At 40.6% G+C, this 21,885-nt stretch overlaps 1 protein-coding gene across 1 annotated transcript in view; it reads left to right on the forward strand.

The window, feature by feature from the left end:
* The first annotated feature begins 212 nt into the window (after positions 1-212).
* Positions 213-21,885, forward strand: part of GBF1 (golgi brefeldin A resistant guanine nucleotide exchange factor 1) — a 104,827-nt gene continuing 83,154 nt past the window's right edge. The window contains exons 1-3 of the mRNA XM_084264755.1: positions 213-446; positions 6,347-6,452; positions 7,751-7,817. Coding sequence (XP_084120881.1) covers positions 439-446; positions 6,347-6,452; positions 7,751-7,817 — 181 coding nt within the window. The 5' untranslated portion in view covers positions 213-438. The remainder of the gene's footprint in view (positions 447-6,346; positions 6,453-7,750; positions 7,818-21,885) is intronic.

The following is a 21,885-nucleotide window of genomic DNA, read 5'->3' on the forward strand; positions in this document are numbered from 1 at the left end:
TGCCAGACTCCTTCGCGATTGGCCAACGGCTCTGCTAGTTCTACCCTCTCTCCTGCCGTTGGCTCTGTGGCGCTTGTCACCGGAGAATCGGCCTCCTCCGGTTCCAGACCGCGGCCCCATTGGGTAGTGTAGGCGGCTGCCGGTCGCATCGTACGCGGGTTGGCTTTCCGGGCTGTCCGTCGACGCAGTAACCGGGCAGCGGGTTCGGGTGCGCCTGTTTCCACGTCAGTGAGAGTGGTGCGGAGCCGGTTTCGCTTGCCCGTGCCCAGGAGGACCCCGCACTCGGCGGCCTCGCCGGGACCGCCGCCGCCCCCCGCCGCCGGGAGGGAGGAAGGGCGGGCAGAGAGAGGGCTGAGCCCTCCCGGTCGCGGTGACGCCTGCCTGACCGATGTGTGAAGCGGCCGCCGCCGCCGCGGGGAGCAGGCGCCGCCATTTTGGATGCGGGGGTCAGTGCCGGGCGGCGAGTGCCTGTCGCGATACTGTCGCGACGCGGGGGCGGGCGGGAGGGAGCCAGCGGCGGGGGAGCCCCGCGGTGTCGGCGGGGGGCGTGGACGGAGCCGAGGCAGCCCCGGGGGCGGGCAGGGCCCCACGAGCAGGCGGCCCGGGGGGGGGTGCAGCGGCCCTCGGGGGTGCGGGCGCCGCGGCGGGGGTCGGCAGTCGCCCCCTCCGCCCCCTGGCAGTGACGTGACGCGTGTGACGTCCTACCCGGCGTGTCCCACAGAGTGGGGGGCGGCCGGGCCGCGCGGGCCGCCCGGCCCTGGGCAGCGACCGGCCACGGGCTGGAGGCGTAAGAGAAGAGCAGGGTCAGGCCTCGGAGCGGGACTCGTGGCCGCACCGAGCCCCCGGGGGGTAGCCGGCCGGGGATGGAAGTGTCCGGCGTGCGCCGCACCGGCACCCGCTTAACTCCGCGCGGAGTGGGGTTGCTCGGGAACCGGTGGAATGGGCGAGTTTCCCCCGCACACAGCCAGCTGCTTGGCTGCGGGAGAGGGAAGGCTCAGAGCTAACTTAGGGTGTCCGTTGTGAGTTCAGCAGGTACCGTGGTTCTCCATTCCAGTGGTATGAAGCAGTTGGGAAAGAAAATCCCCCGCCCCACGTTTACCTTAGGTTTGATTTTTACTCAGCAGTTCAGACAGGTGAAGGTGAGTTGCCTTCTCTTCGTGAATCCCAGGCGCTATCTCACTGGTGCAGCTGAACGCGGAGAGATGCAGGGAAGCCTGTCCCACCTTCCCTTCTGATGTGCCACCACTGCCATGCTGCTGCTGTTTATCTTTCAAAGGGCGTTCGTAGTTGCCTAGAATTTTGGCATCACTGGACTGCACAGTTCATTGTCATACTTACAAATGAATACTCATCTGCTGTGTTTGTCCAGGTGTTAGGAGCTAGCCTTTGAGAACCTGACTTCTCTGAGCTTTCACTGCCTGTGGTGTTTATTGCAGAGTAGTTATTACATGAAAAGCCTGAGCGAGTTAAATTTCCTGATGGAGATTCAGGTACCTTACACGTGAGGTTTAGAAGGAAGAAAGGAGTTTTTTCATTTTCATCTGGGCTTCTGCGTTGCCTAGCTATCTCTGAGTTAGGCAGGAATTGTTTGTGATTCATGGACCAAAGGGTATTGTGTGTTCTGTTTTGGTAGCCGTGTGTTGTATCAGGACTCAAGTGACCAAATCTAGGTCACAGACTATATGGATTATTAATGCATTATCATAAAAAGTGCAAATTTAGGTCAACAGAGGCTTACTTGGAAATACTACCTTTCTTGCATATGTTGTGATTATGTTGGATTTTGTTATTGCTATTTATTGGAGCAGTTTCACCGGGTTTGAGTCAGTTACCATAGCTGAAGGCTGAAGTTAGTGATAGGAAGAAGTGACTTGATGGAAGTGTGCCAGACTTTTGTCACTTCTGATGCTAATCCTTAGTTGTTTCCAGAAGAGTTGCAGATATTTCCCTGCAGGGGAGGGAGTGTTTCCTAAAAGTGTACCTGAGACTCTCTATAGTAATACCCAGGAAAAATTTGGGTTCCTATGCACCGGGATCTTTTGGAGTGGTGCATTCCAAGGTTGAGCAGCGGAGTGTTCAATGCACGTGTGAAACAAGATTTGCAGATGTAAATCTTCTTGGTGATTTTGTATGAAGATTTCACATTTGATACTATTTCAAAAGTCTCAGAATAATGATCATTTCCATAGAACATTGCTGAAGGCTTTGAGAAGCATATGAATGTTAGATTTTGTTCTTTTATGACATGCTCAGGCATCTACATTTTTTCACTCATAGCATTCCTAACCTTGTTAGCAGCAGGGCTGTGAGTGCTAACAGCTTCCCTATTTCTCCTAGTGGGCTGGTGTGTTGCCTTGGTTTGGAGCTGTCATTTTCACTGTGCTGCCTGACAGATTTCTGTGCAGGAGCAAATCTGAGGACTGATTTGCAGACTTAAGCATGTGCATGAACCCATCGTGAGAAAGAAACAGGAATTTATGCAAGACTAACTGAACAGGAAAAGGTGCTAAAAAGCATTTGAAACTTATTAAGTACCCTTCTTGTTTTTCCTGCCTAACTCAAGACCACAGAACTTAATCCATTTATTTCTGTACTGAGTCCGTTGTCTTGTGTTTGATTAAAGATTGCTTTCAAGAAAGGCATCCAGCTTTGATCTGAAGACATCAAGAGATGTTGGAACTACGTCTTTACTAGGGATGTTGTTTCAACATTTTAGTTATCTTCAGCATTAGTGGATTTGTTAACTTGTCCAGCCAACTGTTACATGCTATCCTGTTCTTCACATCATACCTTTGTAACATTAAGTTTGAACTCCTGTTAGTAACTTTTTTGTACACCTTGAACAAACATTTTGTGGTTTTGCTGGACTGTCACCATGCTCACTGATCATTCAGTGGTGCTCTGGTAAATCTGTGGAACAGGCTGCCCAGGGAGATGGTTAAGTCACCATCCCTGGATGTATTTAAAAGACAGACAGATGAGGTACTTAGAGATATGGTTTAGGACAGGTACAGTTGGACTCAGTGACCTTAAAGGTCTTTTCTAACCTTGTGATTCTGTGATCTTCTAACTTTCTCGCTGCAGTTTCAGAACACTGTTTTCAATCTTAAAACTTACTTCAATATAGTACATCTATATTGAGCTCTAAAGCATAGGCAGTTGGTGCTTGTGATGAAGATACAGTTGAAGCAATGCATTCTGAAATGATGTGCTGGCTTCTGTAAACTCTGCAATTCCCAAAGCCTCCCCCTTTTAAATGATTTCCATTGCTTGAAACAGGCTTCTAAACTTTTACAGGGATGGATGCTGCGTTTAGTGGGTTTATCTTACAGGACACATCTCTGTGAAAACAGTTACCTGTCTCTCCCCCAACCCTGTCATTATTTTCTATTACCTTTTCCAGCGCACTGTTGTAAAAGCCCTTTTCATGAATGTAGTTGGCTGTGGTTTGCTTTGGAGTGTATGTGTGTTGTATTGTGTGGTTAACTGCAAGCTTAAATGTAAAAGTACAGCAGGATTTTCTCATCTTTACCCAGTGTTTGAGGTGAAGTGGGCTGTAAGTGTGATGCTCGGAGATCTGAGAGTGAATTTGTATCTCTAGAGAGAGAGATTATTTCAGTTGTGTTGGACTAGGAAGTTTTGGCACGTGTGGAGTCAGTTTTTGTACTTCTGAATCTAACTATATTCTGTGGAATCTGTACAGGACAGGAGTGCATTCTTAACAAGCCGTCTCAGATAATTAGCAATGAGAGGATGTAACTGGAGAGGGGAATCCCTTAATTTTTATGGGATTTTAATGTGCCAGGAAAGTCCTGCCAAGCAACATGGATTTTTTTGCACTCTTGCTTGGAGAGGTCAGCACGTGAAGTTTCTCAGAGGTTAAAAGGAAGAGGTGTGTGTTGGGTGGTTGTGTCTATCTTTGTATTTTGCTGCTTGGAGATAGCACGAGGTTTGGGAGCAGCTGAGCATTATAAGTCTCCTACATTCAGGAAGGGCTGAATTTAACAACCTGTTCCATCTTGATGCTTTTAGGTTAGAAGTAGAGGAGTTCTACAGGCAGATTCAGTAGCATGCAGAATAGCATTTAGGCTTTGGCATTGTTTTAAATCTTGAGTATCTGTGTATGTGCAAGGCATGTGACACGTGTGTCTGGTATTTCTTTCCATGCTTTTCCAAATTAGGTTGGGGGAGTCTTTGTTTCCGTGTCAGTTAGTTAAATGCCTGGAATGGCATTGCAATGTTTATGTGCTAAACATTGGTTTGTAACAATAAAGACAGAAAAAAATTTAGTTTAGTCAAATTTCAATAGATAAACTATTTTTCCTCAAAAGTACCTCTGTGTACCAGGGTTTTGATCCCGCAAACTGTCTATGTAGAAATACAGAAAATATTTGAATTACTGGAAGAAGAAATAAGTGATGAGTTTTACATGAAGGAGAAAATATGCCATTATTGCCTTGTATTAAAACAAAAAAAGCCATACTGAAGAAGAAAAAGAAATTGTGGTCAAAGTATTTTTACGCAGTGTTTTAATGCAGTCACATAAATAATATGGAATAAGTTACTATTGAGGAAAGGAACATCTCTCAAGCATTAGACACACAAGTAGGAGTAATGTCTATGGCTTTGTTGAGGTCAAATATAAACCTTTGTTCTTCAGGGCACAAGCAAACTACTTGGTAGAATTATTTGTTTATTTTTCTGAATCATCCAGTGGTGAATGAGATAAACTATTGATATGGTCTGTCATGGCAGCTCCTACATTATAAAATGCTCTTGTCTTTGCCCCTAGTTTATTGTGTAACACTGAGGAATACCATTAAGTATAAATTATCTATGAAATAAGAAACAGTTTTTCCATAGGATTATTCATCCTATTACAAACATAAAAAATGTGAAACAACAAATCTGATGCTCTCCCTTGATAAGATATATTTTTATAATGTTTTGCTTTCTTTCCATTATTTACAGAGTCCTAAAACAAATTAGTCTCTTTCACTCAGAGAATATTTGTATATTTGAAGTGTTGCTGATAATTCAGACATGTTAATTAATGTGAAACCTGACAGATCCAGCATGTACGTTCCGAAATTTCTGTCGTGGTGTTTCTGAGGTCTGGAGTAATACACCAAAACTGTTTCCTTCCAGCTTTGCTTTTGCTACACGGGCAAGAATCCTGCTCGTATTCCCTGTATTTTATTACCCTCTGTCCTCCCTCCCCAGTTGAGTCCTTTAAACAATCTTGTCTGATTTGAAGTGTCAGGATCAGTGTTTCATCTGTTTTCAGTCTTTTGCTTCCCTATGGATGGCCTGTTGTGATTTCAAGCTGGATTCCTCATTTTCCTTTCGTACCTTCTGAAGAAGTTTAATTATCTGTCTACCATTTCACTAATTCCTCCTTATTTGTGGACGTGGTATCATCTGACTGGTCTCTTTACACCTGTTTATTCTTTATGAACAGTTTTGTCTGTTCATTCCCCTCCATTCTTATTTCTTTATGATTGACTATACCTGGTCTACAGCTAGTAGTTAGTATAGGTAGAACAGTCCTTTATCGATCCACTCTGTTTCTTTTTCTCAGCCCATTAAAATACTACTTTCTTGTAAATTCCTCCCAGGGTCCCGCTTCCGTGTCTCTCCTTGGGTACATCAGTTTTAAGTTCTGCCCTGTAAAACCTCAGGCTACGTAGGAGTGAAAAAAGCCTTTAGCTTTATCACTTTTTCTCCCTATGTTCCATTTGCTTCAATCTCTAGTTTTGCTCATTTCTTTGTGGGGGTCTTACCCATGACTTTTTTACTGGCTTTCTGGAAAGCTTTTTTCATGAAGCAAGTGTGAAATCAACATCTGTTATAAATTATTTTGTCGAAGTTTAACATCCCAAAGAGTTTTGCTCTGTCCAGCTCATTCAAGTCACCAATGCTTATTTAACAGAGTACAAGATTGGCTTTATGTTCTGTGTAGAGCTGGGGGTCTTTGCGTAAGTGCTGGAGACGTGTGTTACTGCATTGTCATGGATGCGTGTCCTGGTACCCTAACACTTTACCTTTCTGTGAACTTACATAGACTGGGAAAAAAACCTGAATAATATGCCTTGGCAAAGTTGTCTTTTGCTTCACAGATGCCCTGTTAGAACTGTCTGCTCTCATGTCCTTGAAAGTGCACTCTCTGGATAAGCGTCTTCGTTTTGGCAAAATAGCTGTATTTGTCTGCATGCACAAAACAAACATCTGAGAGAGTTTCTTGCATCTCTGCAGGCCTCTTATTTGGGGCTGACTTGGTGTTTCATCTGAGGAAGGGAATCATTCTGAGGTGCTGGAAATTAACTTGGGCCACCTTTATTTTCAGAATTGTCAGGATGGTGGATAAGAACATTTACATTGTACAAGGCGAAATCAATGCAGTGGTGGGAGCCATAAAGCGTAATGCCCGATGGAGCACTCACACACATCTGGTAAGTTACCTTGAATTGTTACTGCCTCTGTGCACTGTGACTACAGTTTTGGAAAAACTCCTCAATTTTTTGGTTTTTTAACACTCATTACTCCAACTTTACTCACAACATTATTTCGCACGGAGCAGTTTTGACTTCTTCTGTGCCAGCAACAGAAGCAAAAGAGATGCAAAGCTGCAGATATTCTACCTGCATGCCCTAGAAACAAATGAAAAGCCCCATGTTGTATTCCACATGGGAATCATCTCATTTAGATTTCTGTTGCCTGGTATGTCAGGGATTTTTAGCATAGGGTGCTATTTTGTTTAGCACAATGTTTTTATATATTTGTGCCCTCTTAAAGAAGACAGTCTTCATCATGAGCCGTGAAATAAAAATGGGGAAAGTAATTGTATCTAGGGTGTGTATATATAGATTTATTTTTTTTTTTAATTTTTCATATGGCATAGTATCATTTTTTTAGGTCCCTTTTGTGACTGCTAACTATGTTCCTGACTGAAACTTTGTCAATAGCTTAAGCCCTGTTTTGGTAAAAGTTATTCATGCAGTGTTTCCAGGTCTAATGACGCATGGTCAGTTTATGGCTTCAGCAGTGTAGATGTCTGTGCCTGGCATTTGGCGTCTGTGATGCACTTCAGAATGTCACATGGATAGCAGATGGCTGTCATCCAGCACAAGTGGTTTCAGTTTGTCAAAGGGCACAGCCCTCTCTCTAACAGGCGTTTCTTCGTTAGAGCTCACCGCCACCCGGTAGGTGTGGCTGTGGATGGACACAGTTTGGAGAAACTGCTGCTCCTCCTTATTTTAAAATCATAAAGATAGACTAAGGCTAACGGATGCAGCTATTCATATAAATTTTGCACTGTGATTCTTTCTTCAAGTTATTTTAATGGCACCAAATGTCATTGTATTTCTGTTCCCATTACAATCTGCATAGATTAACATTATAACAAATCCAGATGAGCCACTTCAATATGGTATGAGGTAGATTTGCTCTGAAATTTATTGAACAGCAGAAGGCTAATCAGCAATACTACTAAGGACAATAAAACCAAACCAGGACGCTCAGTCTTGAACCTATGTGTTGACATTTGAGCTATATGACATTGGGGAGTCCTAGCAAGAAAATAAAATCGATTCTCTTGATTTTGAGGGAATAAATGCACTGACAGTGATAAACTCCACTTGTAGTAGTTCTGTGAATATGAAGTTGAGGTCTTCACAGACCCATTATTAAGGTTTGTCTTTGGGATTATGTTTGCCTCATTAATGACTTCCTTCCTATATATAACATATAGGATGAAGAAAGAGATCCCCTGCTACATAGCTTTAGCGTCTTAAAAGAAGTGCTGAATAATATAACAGGTAAGCTTATACAGAAATCAGCAGGTATGTGTACCTCCTAGGGTGTATGCAAATTAATGTACAGGTGTACTTGTTTGTCTTTCTTAGTATCCAGAGGTCATATATTGAATAACAAGAAAAGAACAAATATGTATATGCTTTTATACAAATAATACCAATGTAAGCTAGTACACAAATACTATCGCTGCCACTATCTGGATATATATATATATATATATGTGTGTGTGTGAATATATATTTGTTTTTACACATTACACAGTTTTAATATAAATATGCATGCTTCTTCAATGTACTGAACCATGTAGTAATGTATGAAATCCGCTGTATTAGTATGCATACCCTTTCTGTGCTTTGTTTATGCTTTCTGATATGTGCATGATGGGAAAAATCTGCTTAGAAACTAGCTTCCTCCTATCTGTTTTCTCCTTGCATTCTTTGGTTTGTTGGTTTTCAGTATTTGTTATTGGTAGTGAGTGAAGCACAGATTTCACTTTCCCTTTGGGTCTCTTGAATCTTGAGGTGAAAGGCTTACTTTGTGACCAGTTGCACTGAAATGAATTGGAAATCTGTATTGATTACAGAAGAAGAACACAAGGCTGTGATGTGTGGTTTGATCAGTTTTGTGTTGTTTTTTTTTTTCTCCCAACCCGTCCCTGTCTTTCTCCCCCTTCTCCCCACATTTTCTGTTTTTGTAGTTTCAGGAGTGATGATTTAAGTGTAGTTTAAGTACATGTTGAGAGTCTGGAAGTGAGTCAGACCCTGAGCTGCATGTGTCATTTTGCTGGTTCTTCCCAGGATTTGTCTTACCGATAGTACTATTTGAGCTTTATTTCTGATCCTTTTGCTACAGTGAGTGTTCACTGCACTCAACCTAAGTTAGACAGGGACTTTTTGCGTTTTTAATTGAAAAGTGCACCCATTCATGTGTCAGCTGAGCCTGGGATCCCCTAAAAACATGTACCCTAAAAGTACAGTAGTGCTGCTTCCGTGAGATGTGCTGAGGACACATGACAATTCTAAGACTTAATTTCTTCCTTTTTTGTGGCGAGTGTAATACTTTATTTTTGCCAGATGAACTTCCCTTGGTGAAGAGTATGACTCTTCTGTCAGGTCATGACATCTCAGGGAACTCCAACACAGCTTGCATTTCTCAATAGTATTTTTGTTCTGGATGTTATGCTTGTACCCAGACTACATGACAGTCTAGATGAATGAGTTTTTGGTAAGCTCATTTGTCTTCTGCAGGATATACATAGTTACCAGAAGTGTTTTGGGAGGAAATTTTCCTTCTCTCCCTTCTATGAGATAAAATTTTCTTTAAAATGAGACTCCTGAAGTTCTTTGTCATTATTGCAAATACCTCTTCTCATCAACAAGAGCAGGGAATGTCAGGATGCTCAAATAAATGCAGTATGAGTAAATGTCAGGGACTGGCCATTTATCTAGAGTAGCTAGATACAACGTGTTTTTGACTACTTGGGGGAAAGAATGCAAGCCTGCTAGCTGCTTGTGCTAGAGAAAGCAAAGTTTAATGTACTGAGAGACTCGGAGACTCCCTGTGAATATTAGTCATCATGTAAGTGTGATTCACACTGAGATAATAATTGGTTATATATGGTGATGATAGCATGTTGGTTTGACTACATGGGGTTCTTTTAAACAGGTAATTTCAGCTTCAGTGACTTGTATTTGCAGGCTAGTGTGTTGAGATAGGACATCATTGCTATGCTCTGTTTTTTCAGTTTTAGACAAGGACTCATTCTCAAGCACTATTTTGGCCAATATAGTCTCCTGTCTCATCTTCAAGGCAATGAAAAGTCCAAGCTTGGGGTTTTTGTGGGTGGCTTTTTTTTCTTTTCTTTTTTTTTTCCCCTAGACCTTCCTTTCATGTCTCTTTCATTAGCTCATGGAAACGCATTGCTTTTATATTTAAATTTATTCAAGCTGTAATCTTTGACATTTGAGTTAGCTTTTAGTACAATTTTGCATTTATAGTAATATATATTATGTATTTTCTCAATCCCCCAAGAACCCATTTTAATCTGTTCCGGATGCAAATTTCAGGCTGCCTTGTCCCATCTCCCCTCTTGCTCTCGCCCTCCCTTCCCCTCCCCCATGGAGCATGTTTGATCAGGTGTGGCAGGAATATCCACTGTCAAGCTGCGCCCTTTATATTAGTCAATATTATCCTTCCTTCCCTCCCACTCCCTTCATTCTCCTCTGGGCTTTACCAGTTGATTTATAATTTTGGAATTCTCATCGGAGTCTGTAATACAGTTTGTTCATTATTTAACCAAAACCTGTTTAATGAGCAAAGAGAGGCAATGTAAATGTTAGGCATGTTGCAGTGGAGTACCTTTTGTTCTCCTCTGAGCTAGTGGGTATTAACTCTGTCATGACTGTGAAAGCTGAAATACCCTGGTCAAGGGTATAAAGATGCACTGTATGCCTCCAGCAGCTAAAGATTCCCACTTCAAAGTACTGCTTCTCAAGAGTAGCTAAATTACATAATGTGTTTTATTTGATTACCAAAATAGTAAATACTTGCCTGCAACTAAATGGTGGTGTCCCATCCCAGTGTAATGTCTAAATGGGCTCTTGAAGGAAGTATCTAGAGAAGATGCTCCTGCTCCACAGAAACAATCCCACGATTCTGGTAAGGGCAACTTGACTTTGACACACCTAGATAAGGGCCTGGGACCTGATTTACGTGGAATGATATTGGCCTCTCAAGTTCTGACAGGGAAACATCATTTCACTGGCAATTTTATGTAGATTTATAAAAGCAGTTTAATAATTTGAAAATTATTAAATTTGAACAGCATGTCTGCTCTAATCCACTGCCATGTGGACTATTGTATGCCATTTTATACTTTTATGGGCTGCATATATTTTGATTACTCTTGATAGTAGTTGCCTGAAAAACAGAAAGGAAAAATAGAGGCTATATCATCTTTGGTGATGCTAAGTTATTCCAAGTTGAATTTAATAACTGAATGCTTGTTGTACTCAGATAAGCATTGTAAGCTGAAGTTTGATGTGGTGTCTAGTATTTCCAGTGCTTAGAAAAAGCAAAAATCTGTGTCTTGAGTTATGACCCTGTGGAAGCAGTGACTATGAAGCTTTGCCCATGCACGCAAAATCGAAATGCAACTACATTTTCAAAGGTTATTTTAACAATGATGGAAGCCTTACTATGGATACGTGTTTTGATCTACAGCCACTGTCATCACAACTTCCGTTTTGCTGCTTTTTAAAGTAAGCTGACTATCTGGAAAATGTTTCTGGATATTGAAATGTGTGCTCATGTCATCATTTTTTGTTAGGTATTTGGGTCAACAGAAGGAAGCTTCTTTTTGATATCTAGTGATAACTGATCATCTTCTTTTTCATGAGTGTTTCAAACATGAAATTGTCTTGAGCTCACTAGGAAGAGGTTTTATAACCACAAATGTCTGGAAATAGGAATCAATTATAAACCTTTTCACAATGTGATGAGGACTGGATTTCCTTAAATCTTGCTGTGGCTGTTGAAGTCTTCAGACCATTTCAGTGTAATGTAGAGGTAAGAGCAGATACTTCTGTGGTCATTCTCATTGCAGAATTTGTGCTTTGCTCTGACTGGGGAGGTGAGTCAGTAACGGGAATTTTTGTGGCTGAAGTACTGCTTACTGGTGTGTAGGATGGCTCTAGGACAGAAAATGACAGAAGACAACTGCCTTGTACAAGTCAGCACTGCAGTGGGAGAAGCAGGTGTTTGTGGAAAGTGTGTGCATCAAGAGTCTATTTAAGTAAGGTTTAAACTAGGTAAACACACCTGTGAAGAGGTGCTTGTGTATATTTTAGGTCCATGAGTGCCAGACTGGATGGTTTGAGTCCTTTTATCCTCTGGTGGTTCAGAGTTAGTGCATTTAAACAGAAGCTGCAAAGTAAGCTGTTAGAAGCACTCTGATTTCATGCACATTCATGACATTTTAAATGAATGCTTGTACAGTGGGTTCAGAAGAATCTTTTCATGGCTTATTTCAGACAAGAAGCTGCTGCAAATCTCCATCTTTAGAGGGTTGGCTGGGGCATTAAGAGCTGGCTAAAGGTCAAATGACTGTAACCATAAGAGAACCTTTGCCCAGTGTACTGACTTAATATACTTGTTACTGTAGCCTTCAGTTTTCTGGTATGTAGATTTGATTGCACACTCATTTTCTCATATCTGAGCCCTGGAAACTCAGTTTTTAGGAAAAATCTGACATTCATATAAAACTGTAACAATACAGGAGTTTCATCCTAATTTTATCCTGATTTGGGATTAATGTCTGGAAAAAAAATCTAGTTTTTTTAAAAAGTGGTAAACTGGAAGCAAAATACAAATGTGTGGCCTGTTCTCAATGCTGTTGTAGTGCTATTAAAGATAATCTGAGTTATTCATTGTGGCCTATTCAAGTTAAGAAATTGAGATTGTCTAAGAAGTGTAGGAATTAGGTTATATGGATGTCTGACGTGTAGTGCTGCAGTACTTGTTCCTTGGCACATACGAGCAGTGCCATGTTCTGCTTATTATTTATATCTTGATTTTCTGCAAGGAGTGCCTGGACTTACTAGTAAATAACAAATAGTGATGAACTGCAAGCTGTGACCCTTCTCTCTCTGTTTGTGTTGAAGAATTGCAATGTTATCTGGAGCAAACATTTACAAACCCCACAAAGCCCGAAGCTTTTTTCTGTTGCATATCACTTTCATATAAAATATCTGGAAGATTCACTGGTCTTCTAGAAGATGTCTATTCCTGTGATAACTAAAAAATACTTTATTGATTTTTTTAGCTAACAGGTATCCATACACGTTAACTTGGTGTTTTGGAAGACCAAGCAACTCGGGCTAATACTTAGTTTTTGTTGCATATTCTATAAAATTGTTAAGAAGAATGGAAAGGATGTAAGAATGGTTAGGAAATTGAGTAGGTTTCCTAACATAACTTTAACTCAGCCTCGCTCTAATTAGCAGATGGCAATGCTATTTTTGTCCATATTGGATGACCTGACACTGTGTATGGAAGTGGTAAATAATTTCTCTTAATATTTTCTGTCACCTTCTTTGTCTAAGAAATAGAGGATTAGGGTGACAACCTGAATTTGATGCTTTACTTTCTGGCTGAATCCCAACTTGATTTTTTTGCAATTTGTGTTCAGGCAATGCAGTAAAAGTTGTCATCTTAAAAGGAACTTCCTAGTCTTTATGAATGCAGGCATCCTTCAAAGGGTGCAGAGAATGTAAACCAATGTCATATTTTTGCTTTGAAGCTGCAGGTAGTTCCAAATACTCTCAGAGAGATTAATCTTTTAAGTCTTATTGTAGCATCAAATTAATCAAATTACAGTCTTATGACTGAGGTCTTTGAATTTCCGTCAGATAATAGGCTTCTATTGGTATTTTTGGCATAGATTATATTACTGGAGAAATAATAAACCAGACTTTTCCCAGGTGGATGCTAATTTTGTGCTTTTCTTTCTAAATTATTTCCTTGGAATTACACTTATGTTCCCTAAGAATGGTATCTGCACTGGAAGATCCAGGATGTGAACTTCTTTAGTCCAAAACCAACAAAAAATTGTCATTATTTCCCTTAAGATTTAGTTTTGCTTTCTTCCATTATAAAGGAAGAAGGAGGAGGAATGTGCTTGCTGAGGAACTCTTATTGTTTGTGACGCTTAGAGATACAGAGACAAGTGCCACAGCCTTTTTCAAGGCTTTGCTGTAGTGTGCAGGACGGCGTTTGTGCAGAGTGTGTGAGGTGTCGGTTATGGGTGGGATCACTCTGAACTCTTACTCTGCTCAATTGTTCACTGAGTCCTTCAACACAGTGTACTGAATGAAACTGGGACTCTTGAGAAGTGGAAGCCTACAATTGAGAGGTGGCGTGTCTAAGATAGAAAGGGCTGAACTATGGTTTTTGTAGCATCCTTCATTTGATAAATTTTTACCTCTTGTGTTAATATTTTTTTTCTTTTTTCTGAGTAGTAAGAAACTTACTGAACAAATTCAAAAGAAGTGGAGTGACTCTGGGAATATCCAGAGCAAAAAAACCCCAACAAAACCAGAAAGAGAGTCTTCACACAAGGTATTTCTGTGTTTCCCCTCAAGTCAGGACACCTGAACTGTCCCTTCGGCAGTCCAGCACCAACTCCCCTGCATCTAAGCATCCTTTTAATACAGCTCTTTGGGTGCAATTTAAGACTAGAGCTTGGAGCTTAACAGTCTTGCATCTGTGCATGGCTAATGACTGGCAGGTACAGGCAGGAGGTGGTGCTGTTGGAAGGAATTGTTTCCTGACCCTTAATCCTTAAGGACCCAAGGATTTAGATGGACAAGCGCTCCTGGCTGTTGCTTGGCAGAGTTCCCACAGTGGGGCTTGTTCTGTAACACCAGCCTTCTGTTACCGCTGCAGGGCTGGGCTCTGAAGAGCTGCCACATGTGCACGGTGTGCAACTGACCCTCTCTTGTTCCACGCTTGTTGAGCAATTACTTTCCCACTTGTTGGGCACTCCATTATTTCCTTCAGTTACTGCTTCTGTGTGAAGTGGAGCCATAAAGGAAATGGCCTAATGTACATACATTAGAGGGCTATAAATTGCAGTTTGATTTGGTAGAAAGGCAGTACCAGATGCTCTGCTGCAGTTAAGGTTCATCTTAAATCATCCATGGAGGCTTTATTCCAGGGTTTTGGGGTGTGGGTTTTTTTTTTTTTTTGGATGATGTCTTTGTTTTGGTCAAGAGTAGTTAAAAGGAATATTGGCCGGTGAAGAGACAGTAAGGCTATTTGCATTATAGTAAAAACCCTATGGAAGTAGGACTGTACATGGAATTGCTGAGTTCCAGTAGAAGTTTATTAAACATCTAGCTCTTCATCTTTTAACTATCTTCTCTGCTTGCTAAACTGCTGCCATCTAACCTGTTGAAAGCAGTATTTCAAAGGTGATTTACTTCAAAGAAGCAATAATTTGTGTCAGAAAGTGCAGGTGCATATTTATATGGTTGCATAATTTGTAATAGGACTGACAAGAAGCATTGGGCATAAATACACCATAATCATACTGAAGCATTCTTCACCTCAAAGACTTCATAGCTCAAGAGGGTGGAAGTAGAGTGGTCGTTAAGTATACAAAGTTGTTAAACACTTGAGGGTTTTTCTTAATGACTGCCTCCATTTGTCCTTCAAATATGCTGGTTGATCCACCGTATGGTTCTTAGCAAGGTGTGAGTTTGAAGGGAAGGTTAGAAAGAAGATTCAATTGGGCAGCGTCCTTTTTTTCAGAAGTAGTGCAGGGATGTGTGGTAAAGTGCCTCTTCTCTTGATAACTTGGTATGGAAGAAAAAAGCCAACAAGAAGAGAGGTGGAACAGGAAGGATTTAAAGGTAAGTGTAAAAGTAGCAGAGTAATGGAGAACATTGTTATTAAAAAACCAAGGAGATTGGTTAGGGACCATTAATAGTGAGGGACATACAGTTGGTGGCTTGCCCTTTTGAGGTAAACTTGCAAGAGCTTTTTCTTTTAAGGGAACGTTTTGGAATAGATAATTCTGAAGATTGGGTTGTTGGGCTGTTTTCTTTTTGCAATCAGGAAACATTCTTCAAGTTTTACAAAAAAATTCAGGTAGATAGTCAAGATCTTGCTTTTGTAATCTTCCTTGAGAAAACGATGCAGAACAGCACATTTGTCCAGAAAGAGCTATAAAACTCACAGCTGCGTGCAGTCCTATGTAAACTCCTGTCATCTTTTACACGACGTGACTTTTAACTCGCTTTACAGCACATCTAAAAGCTACGAAGAAAAAGTAGGATATATATTGCCTGTAATACAGTGGCTTAAAGGTCGGGCCTGAGGTCTTTTGAGATGATGGATTCTGAAGTGAAAGAGATGGAAACGTGCTGAAGTGGATGAGTTTGAACTGTATTCATCCCAGTGTTGGAGGTATCAACAGATACTTTCTGTGGATTTGTTAATAGAGTGAGGAGGGCTACATCGTGAGTTAGATATATGTAAATCTTCTAGGGACAGTACGAGTCATCACAAAATTGTAGGAAATAGATGCTCCTTCTCAAGATAGGTTTTATTTTTGTAGTTATTGTAGAAAACTCTTAGGTCTACATTAGTGTTGTGTGATGTAGAAATGCCATTGGAAGTGTTAAAGCAGCCTGCTCTTGCTTTGAACTCCTAGTTACATTTGGACAATTCTTGTTTAGTTTAAGGGCATGGATAGACACAGACTCCCCATCTCTTGAATTTCTTTAAATGAATGTGTCTGTGCTCTTTGGGTAGTGCAGTTATGAACTTAAAACTTGTCAGTTCAAACTACTTCTGTATTCAAGCATTCTGCAAAAGAAGGTGTATGGTTCCATGATGGTTGAGGAACAGGCCAAGACATCATGACCAAAAAAAAAAAAATCCCCAACCCCCCCCCCCAATGAGAGATGGATAGAAATATAAAAGTAAAACATGTTACATGAGACCTGGCACATAATAATTAAATTAATAAAATAAAATTAAAGTTTGGGGTGATAATTGGCTTTAACTAGCCTGTTAAAATAAATGGATTGATAATATGTTTCCATCGTGGCTTATGCTAATGTGTTTTGCACTGCAATCACGATTACAGAGTTGTAACACTCAAGGGGAGCACTTGATTATGCTTGTTAGTTGCATATGTTAAATTCTTAAGTAATGGTGGTCTTTGATTGCTTGATGCTATATCTATACCCTAATATAAGCACTTCAGAAGTTCTAATTTCCACTTCTGTGCCTGTAGCACTAAGCTGAAACTTATTCCTAACCATAATGAAACAGTACGTTATAAAAGGAGCAGCCTTTCCTAAAGTATCTGCTGCCTTTTCTTGGTTGGAATGCTTTCATGACTGTAAATATTTTTTGACATGTACTCTGTAAATGAGATGAGAGACTTCAAAACAATTCTGTTCACTTTTCATTGTGTTTAACTTAATTTTGGAAGGAATTTTGGTTTTATTAAAATGTGTCTTTGTACCCTGTTACTTTGAAGAAAAATTACAATTTCTTGAATACAGTGATGAAGTCTGTCAAGCAGCTGTTGAATTAGATTCCATTTATCTCTTGATTAACTGCTAAAATAATTTAGGTGGCAAATTCTAATTATGAAGTATTGTTGAAATAAGTCAAGATGTGTTTGTTATCTTAATTGTTGTGTATTGAAGGAGAATGGTCTATTAGATCTGGGTATAGCATAGAGGAGGGGCTTTATTCTAGAAATAAAATGAGTGGCAGTGGTAAAATGTGGTTGCTTATGTAAGCATCCTTAGTAACTGTGCTTAGGAACTTGGATGTTCTTCAAAGCAGGATTAGACAGTTTATAGTGGCCCGTAATAGTTCTGTAATAACTAAGATGGCTGTCATGGCAGCATGGGAGGAGACTTCAGTCTGAGGTTTTCATGTTTGTCATCAGAAATACTGTTTTTCTTTGTATATTCAGCTCTTAGTTAAAGCATTTGAGTTTTCAGTGTCTGAAGTGCAAATATATTGTCACTTATATAGGCACTTATAGGCAATATTGTCACAAATATATAGGCACTTAAAATCTAACAGTTCCTATCAAATTTTACTTTTGTGCTCTCCCCCCACCCCTCAAACACATTCTGCCTCAGCATGAAGGTAGCACTTCAGATGTGATCAGGCTGGTATGGGGAGTGGGGAGAACAGAGTCCTGATATTTGCTTTGGTGGTGGTGTTGATGATGAACGCAAAGATGCCAGAAATGTGTTTGCTCAAATATTTACGGGTCTGTTAAAATATGGTTGGTAGGCAGAGACTCCTTCATATTGTAGGATAATTGGATTTTGGTTTGGCAAGGAGGGAAATTGTAAACAGCAAGTTTTTCTGAAAGCATATGACTTCTTTGTGTGATACAAGAGTCTGAACACTTTATTCATGAGGGGTTCTGCTTCATTAAGAACATAAAGGAAGAAATATCCATGTTTGGGAAATAAAAATGTATTTTTTTTATTGGGGAAAAGGCTTTGCCCAGAACGTTGGAAACATAGGAGAGGAAGAAATGAGAAGACTCAGGCGTTGTAGAAAGCAGCAGAGCAGCTCTAACAAAGTAGGTGAATTCAATAATCCAGTTTGTATTAGTTCAGTAACTGAAAAATATTTTTTTCCTTCAGAGTAAAATAAATTGCGTAGGAAATATTAAATAAGGGGGGACAGATGGATGGACATCATACACATCCAGGATGCTGAATTTAACCGTTACTTGGTAACTGACTTAAAGCTTTGTGTCAGAGACAACATCAACTTAAATTTTGCAGACTTTTCTCCCTTCCACTTTTATTGATAGCCCATTAAAAGTTTGAAAGTGAAGTTCATTCTCATTCAGCTGCCTTTAAAGCTGCCTTCAGTCGCCTTTCTTTGTCGATGGCAGTCCCTAATGCTATTGAGTTTCACAACCCATACTGGTACTTGTTCACATGCACAAGACCCATGTGGAGTAGCGGAAGGTCACACACTCCCTTTCACTCTGCAGGAACAGCAGGTGATGGTACCAGCTGTTCACATCCCCGTATTAGATGCCTGAATTTGAGCAGCTGTATGAGGCTGCTAATAAACTCTAACATGTAATGCAGTTCATATTTTGCCCACATTTCACTTGATCCTACTCAGCACTGGCCAGTATTTTTTTGACGTCTTTCAGTGCTATCCATAAGAGTAATTTTCTTTCTTCTTGTGCTGGTCTTCACTTGTCTCATGTGATGTGCTGGTCAGATGCTTGAAAAGTCTTCCAGTGTTACAGATTTGAAAAGGAAAGGGTGCCAGAAAACATGCAAATGGATGTGGTTTAAGGAAGCAGGAATACTCTTGCTAGCAAAAATGTTTTAAAAATTTTAATTTAATTTACAGTTTTAGTGCTGTACCAAAAATAATCTAGATTGTTCTAAAAGGTGTACTTGTTCTTAATCAAAACTAGTTTTGGTTTTTAATTTGTTTTAGAATGGGTCAAAGGTGCTTTAATTTTGAGGAACCTCTACCTTCTTTCAGGTAGCTGAAGAGGTCTTGTTATGTGAAGTCTGCTATTAAAAGAAGGCTGCAGCGATTTTAATTCCACCTTGAGTAATAAAATTGGCCTGGCCATGAGTTTTGATATATCCACAGTTGATTTCAACTTGTGCTTTTTATTTAAAAAGCTTATTTGTGACCTGTTAGGACCCTCTGTTAAGCCAGTTAAATAAACGGTGGAAAGGTTGAAACTGCCTGTCTGCGCTTTCCAGAAAAGGGGAGGAGGGAGCCAAAGGGAAGATATTTACAATTCTAAACCCTTTCAGCTCTTCTGTTCACGTCTTCCTCTTGCATCACTGATTTAGCTCCCATCTCCTCCTCTGGAAGACTCATAGTACCTAGAACTGAGAAAATACCTTGGTTCCACTGACTTGCCACTGATACAATGACCAAGTGTTCTTGCTAGTAAGATCCTGAGAGGTGACTGATGTTTTGGGTTTGTTTTGGGTTTTGTTTGTAGTTTGTTTCTTTTTTTTCTTTTTTTCTTCACTCATTGCTGTAGTCTCCAAAAATGCACTTTGGAATTGAAGCCATATAGGAGCTGTGAAGAGCACCTTTTAAAAATACGGAGATGGGGAAGAAAGTCTATTTGGTCCTTTGCTCAAAGAATCTCGGGGAACTTAGAAATTCAGCAAGGACCAAGATAATTACTGGAAGTCAGGTGTCAAGTATTTTATGAAACTATGAAAATAAAAGAACCTAGCTGTGCTGTTAGGGTTGGAAGAGAAGATCAGAAGTATGTGGTAAAATATAGGAGGAATATAGCTGTAGTAAAGTGGCTCAGGTCAGAAGAAATAAAGCTAGCTTTTCATCAGATCCTATTCTTACTGCTCCACAACTTAACTTGTTTTAGCTGGTCAGCATTCTTAAATTAAACTATCTGAAGTTTAGAACTGATTTTCCTTGCTTGATCTGTGTTGCTTTTCTCCAGCAAAGATGGCACAATTTATTATTTTCTTTTCTGGGTAAGGAATGGGCTCTCCCATGGCAGATTAGAGCTGTGAGTTCCTTACTTAGCATCTAGCCTTTTTTCAGACTGCCTTAGAATTTCTTTCTAGACACCCAGTATTAATTGGTTGAAACAGAGTTATTTTTAACTGCATGCTTCAGATTTTTATGGGGTGGTTTGTGGGTTTTTTACTGTTCAGGTGTCTGAGACGTAAAGAAAGCAGTTGAAATAAATAGCTGTATCAAGTGAAGTACCTATTGTCCCCAGAACTGCTTCCAAAATAAACTGGGAATAATGCTTTACACATTTTGTCTCTTTTAACTGTAAAGGCAAGCAAGAGAGGAAGCATGGATTAACATCTAGTGTTTTCTAGGAGCTGTTCTCTGCTCAGATTCCTCTGTGCTTGGGCTGACTGACAGGAACATGTGGTTCAAGTGCATCTGGAAATATATCACTGGCAAAATTCAGTTGGGTAAATATAGCAGGAACGGGCTGTCAGGGCAGGAGACAGATTGTTCTGGGAAAGGAAGTGCTGTCTGTCTGTCGTCTGAATAACAATTTCCTCTATTTCTCAGACCTACCTTTTTCTTGCAGTGTATCTAAGGTACCAGCAGTGTTGGGCATGTTTTCTGTGTTCTGTTGTCATATGTTCTTATGGTGGGACTATTACTAGAAATGGTAAAATAATAACAGTAGCTACAGGGAATAGAAACTAAAATATTCCGTGGTGGTTAAATAGTTGTGACACACACTTTGTTCTAGTTTAAGCCCTTTTTGTAAATAGGCAGGGACATTGGATGTGAGAAGTTAACTCCCAGGGTTTCAGGACGTGAAAGTACAGAAGAATCCTGTCTTGTGCAAAATTGCTTGTAGTCTGCATGGTTGCAGAGGCAAAAAAATAAGAGCCCAAACAAAAACACAAACCCGAAACCAACCCAACAACATCAAATCCCCCTTGAAAATGGGCTGAAAGCCCATATGCTAAAATTCTGTTGGGGTTTTTTGTTGTTGGTAGTTGGTATGTAGAAGATGAGCTGGGGTAGAAAAAGCTGGTTTCAAGGCTTTCTTCTAGCAAAAGCTGATGGGGACAGGGATAAAGTTTCTTGAACTATTGTGGTGTTGATTCAGTCTCCAATTGTATTTGTTTGTGGAGGAAATTTGAAACAACAGAGTTAGAGTGGCCTAAGTGTGTAAGCATAGGAGAGTGTAGAAAGGCATAATCATGGGCAGTGACAATTACAATCTTAACAGATGGAAGCAGTTGAAAATGGAATAGTAAATTACAGACTTTTTGAAGTTTATTAAGCGAAGTTGGACATGACTACAGATTGGAGGAAAATACCCACTGTGAACCCTACTTAAACATTAGAGTTAGCTGACTATGCTTCCTCCCTCTCCATCAGGCATTGAATAGTTTCATTTATACCATTTTTGATTCACTAGGGTGGTTTTTCATCTGTTTGCTCAAAAATTTATGGAAGATGGAACCCCTGACAATTTTGTGCATGGTAGCTGCCTGTGGTTAGTTACTGATTCTTCAGCTTGTCCTGAGAGGATGCACACTGCTTCTCACCCTAGTGAGGTCTGTCTGCTGCGCTGTGATGTGGCTGTGTCTGGGGTGGGGTTGGCAACCAACAGGTGCACAGCATTCCACAGGAGTGTGGAGGCAGAGAATTTGTGTCCAAGGGCATTGGGGGTGGTTGTGGTTTAGCCACAGCTGGCAGCTAAACACCCTGTGGCTGCTTGCTCACTCCTCCATCCCTCTCCAGTGGGACAGGGAAGAGATCTGGAAGGAAAAGGTAAAACTTGTGGGTTGGGATAAGGACAGTGTACTGGGACAGCAAAGGAAGATGAAAATAATGACAGTAATATCAATAAAATAACATACAAAGCAGGTGTGCAATTTGCTCACCAGCCAGAACCTGATGCTCAGCCTGTCCTTGAGCAAGGATCCCTCCTCCTCAGCCAGTTCCTCCCTTACAGCATGATGTCATACAGTATGGAATATCCCTCTGGCTGGTTTGGGTCAGCTACACTGGCTG

Source organism: Gallinula chloropus, assembly GCF_964237585.1.
Source record: "Gallinula chloropus genome assembly, chromosome: 5".
Classification (NCBI taxonomy): domain Eukaryota; kingdom Metazoa; phylum Chordata; class Aves; order Gruiformes; family Rallidae; genus Gallinula; species Gallinula chloropus.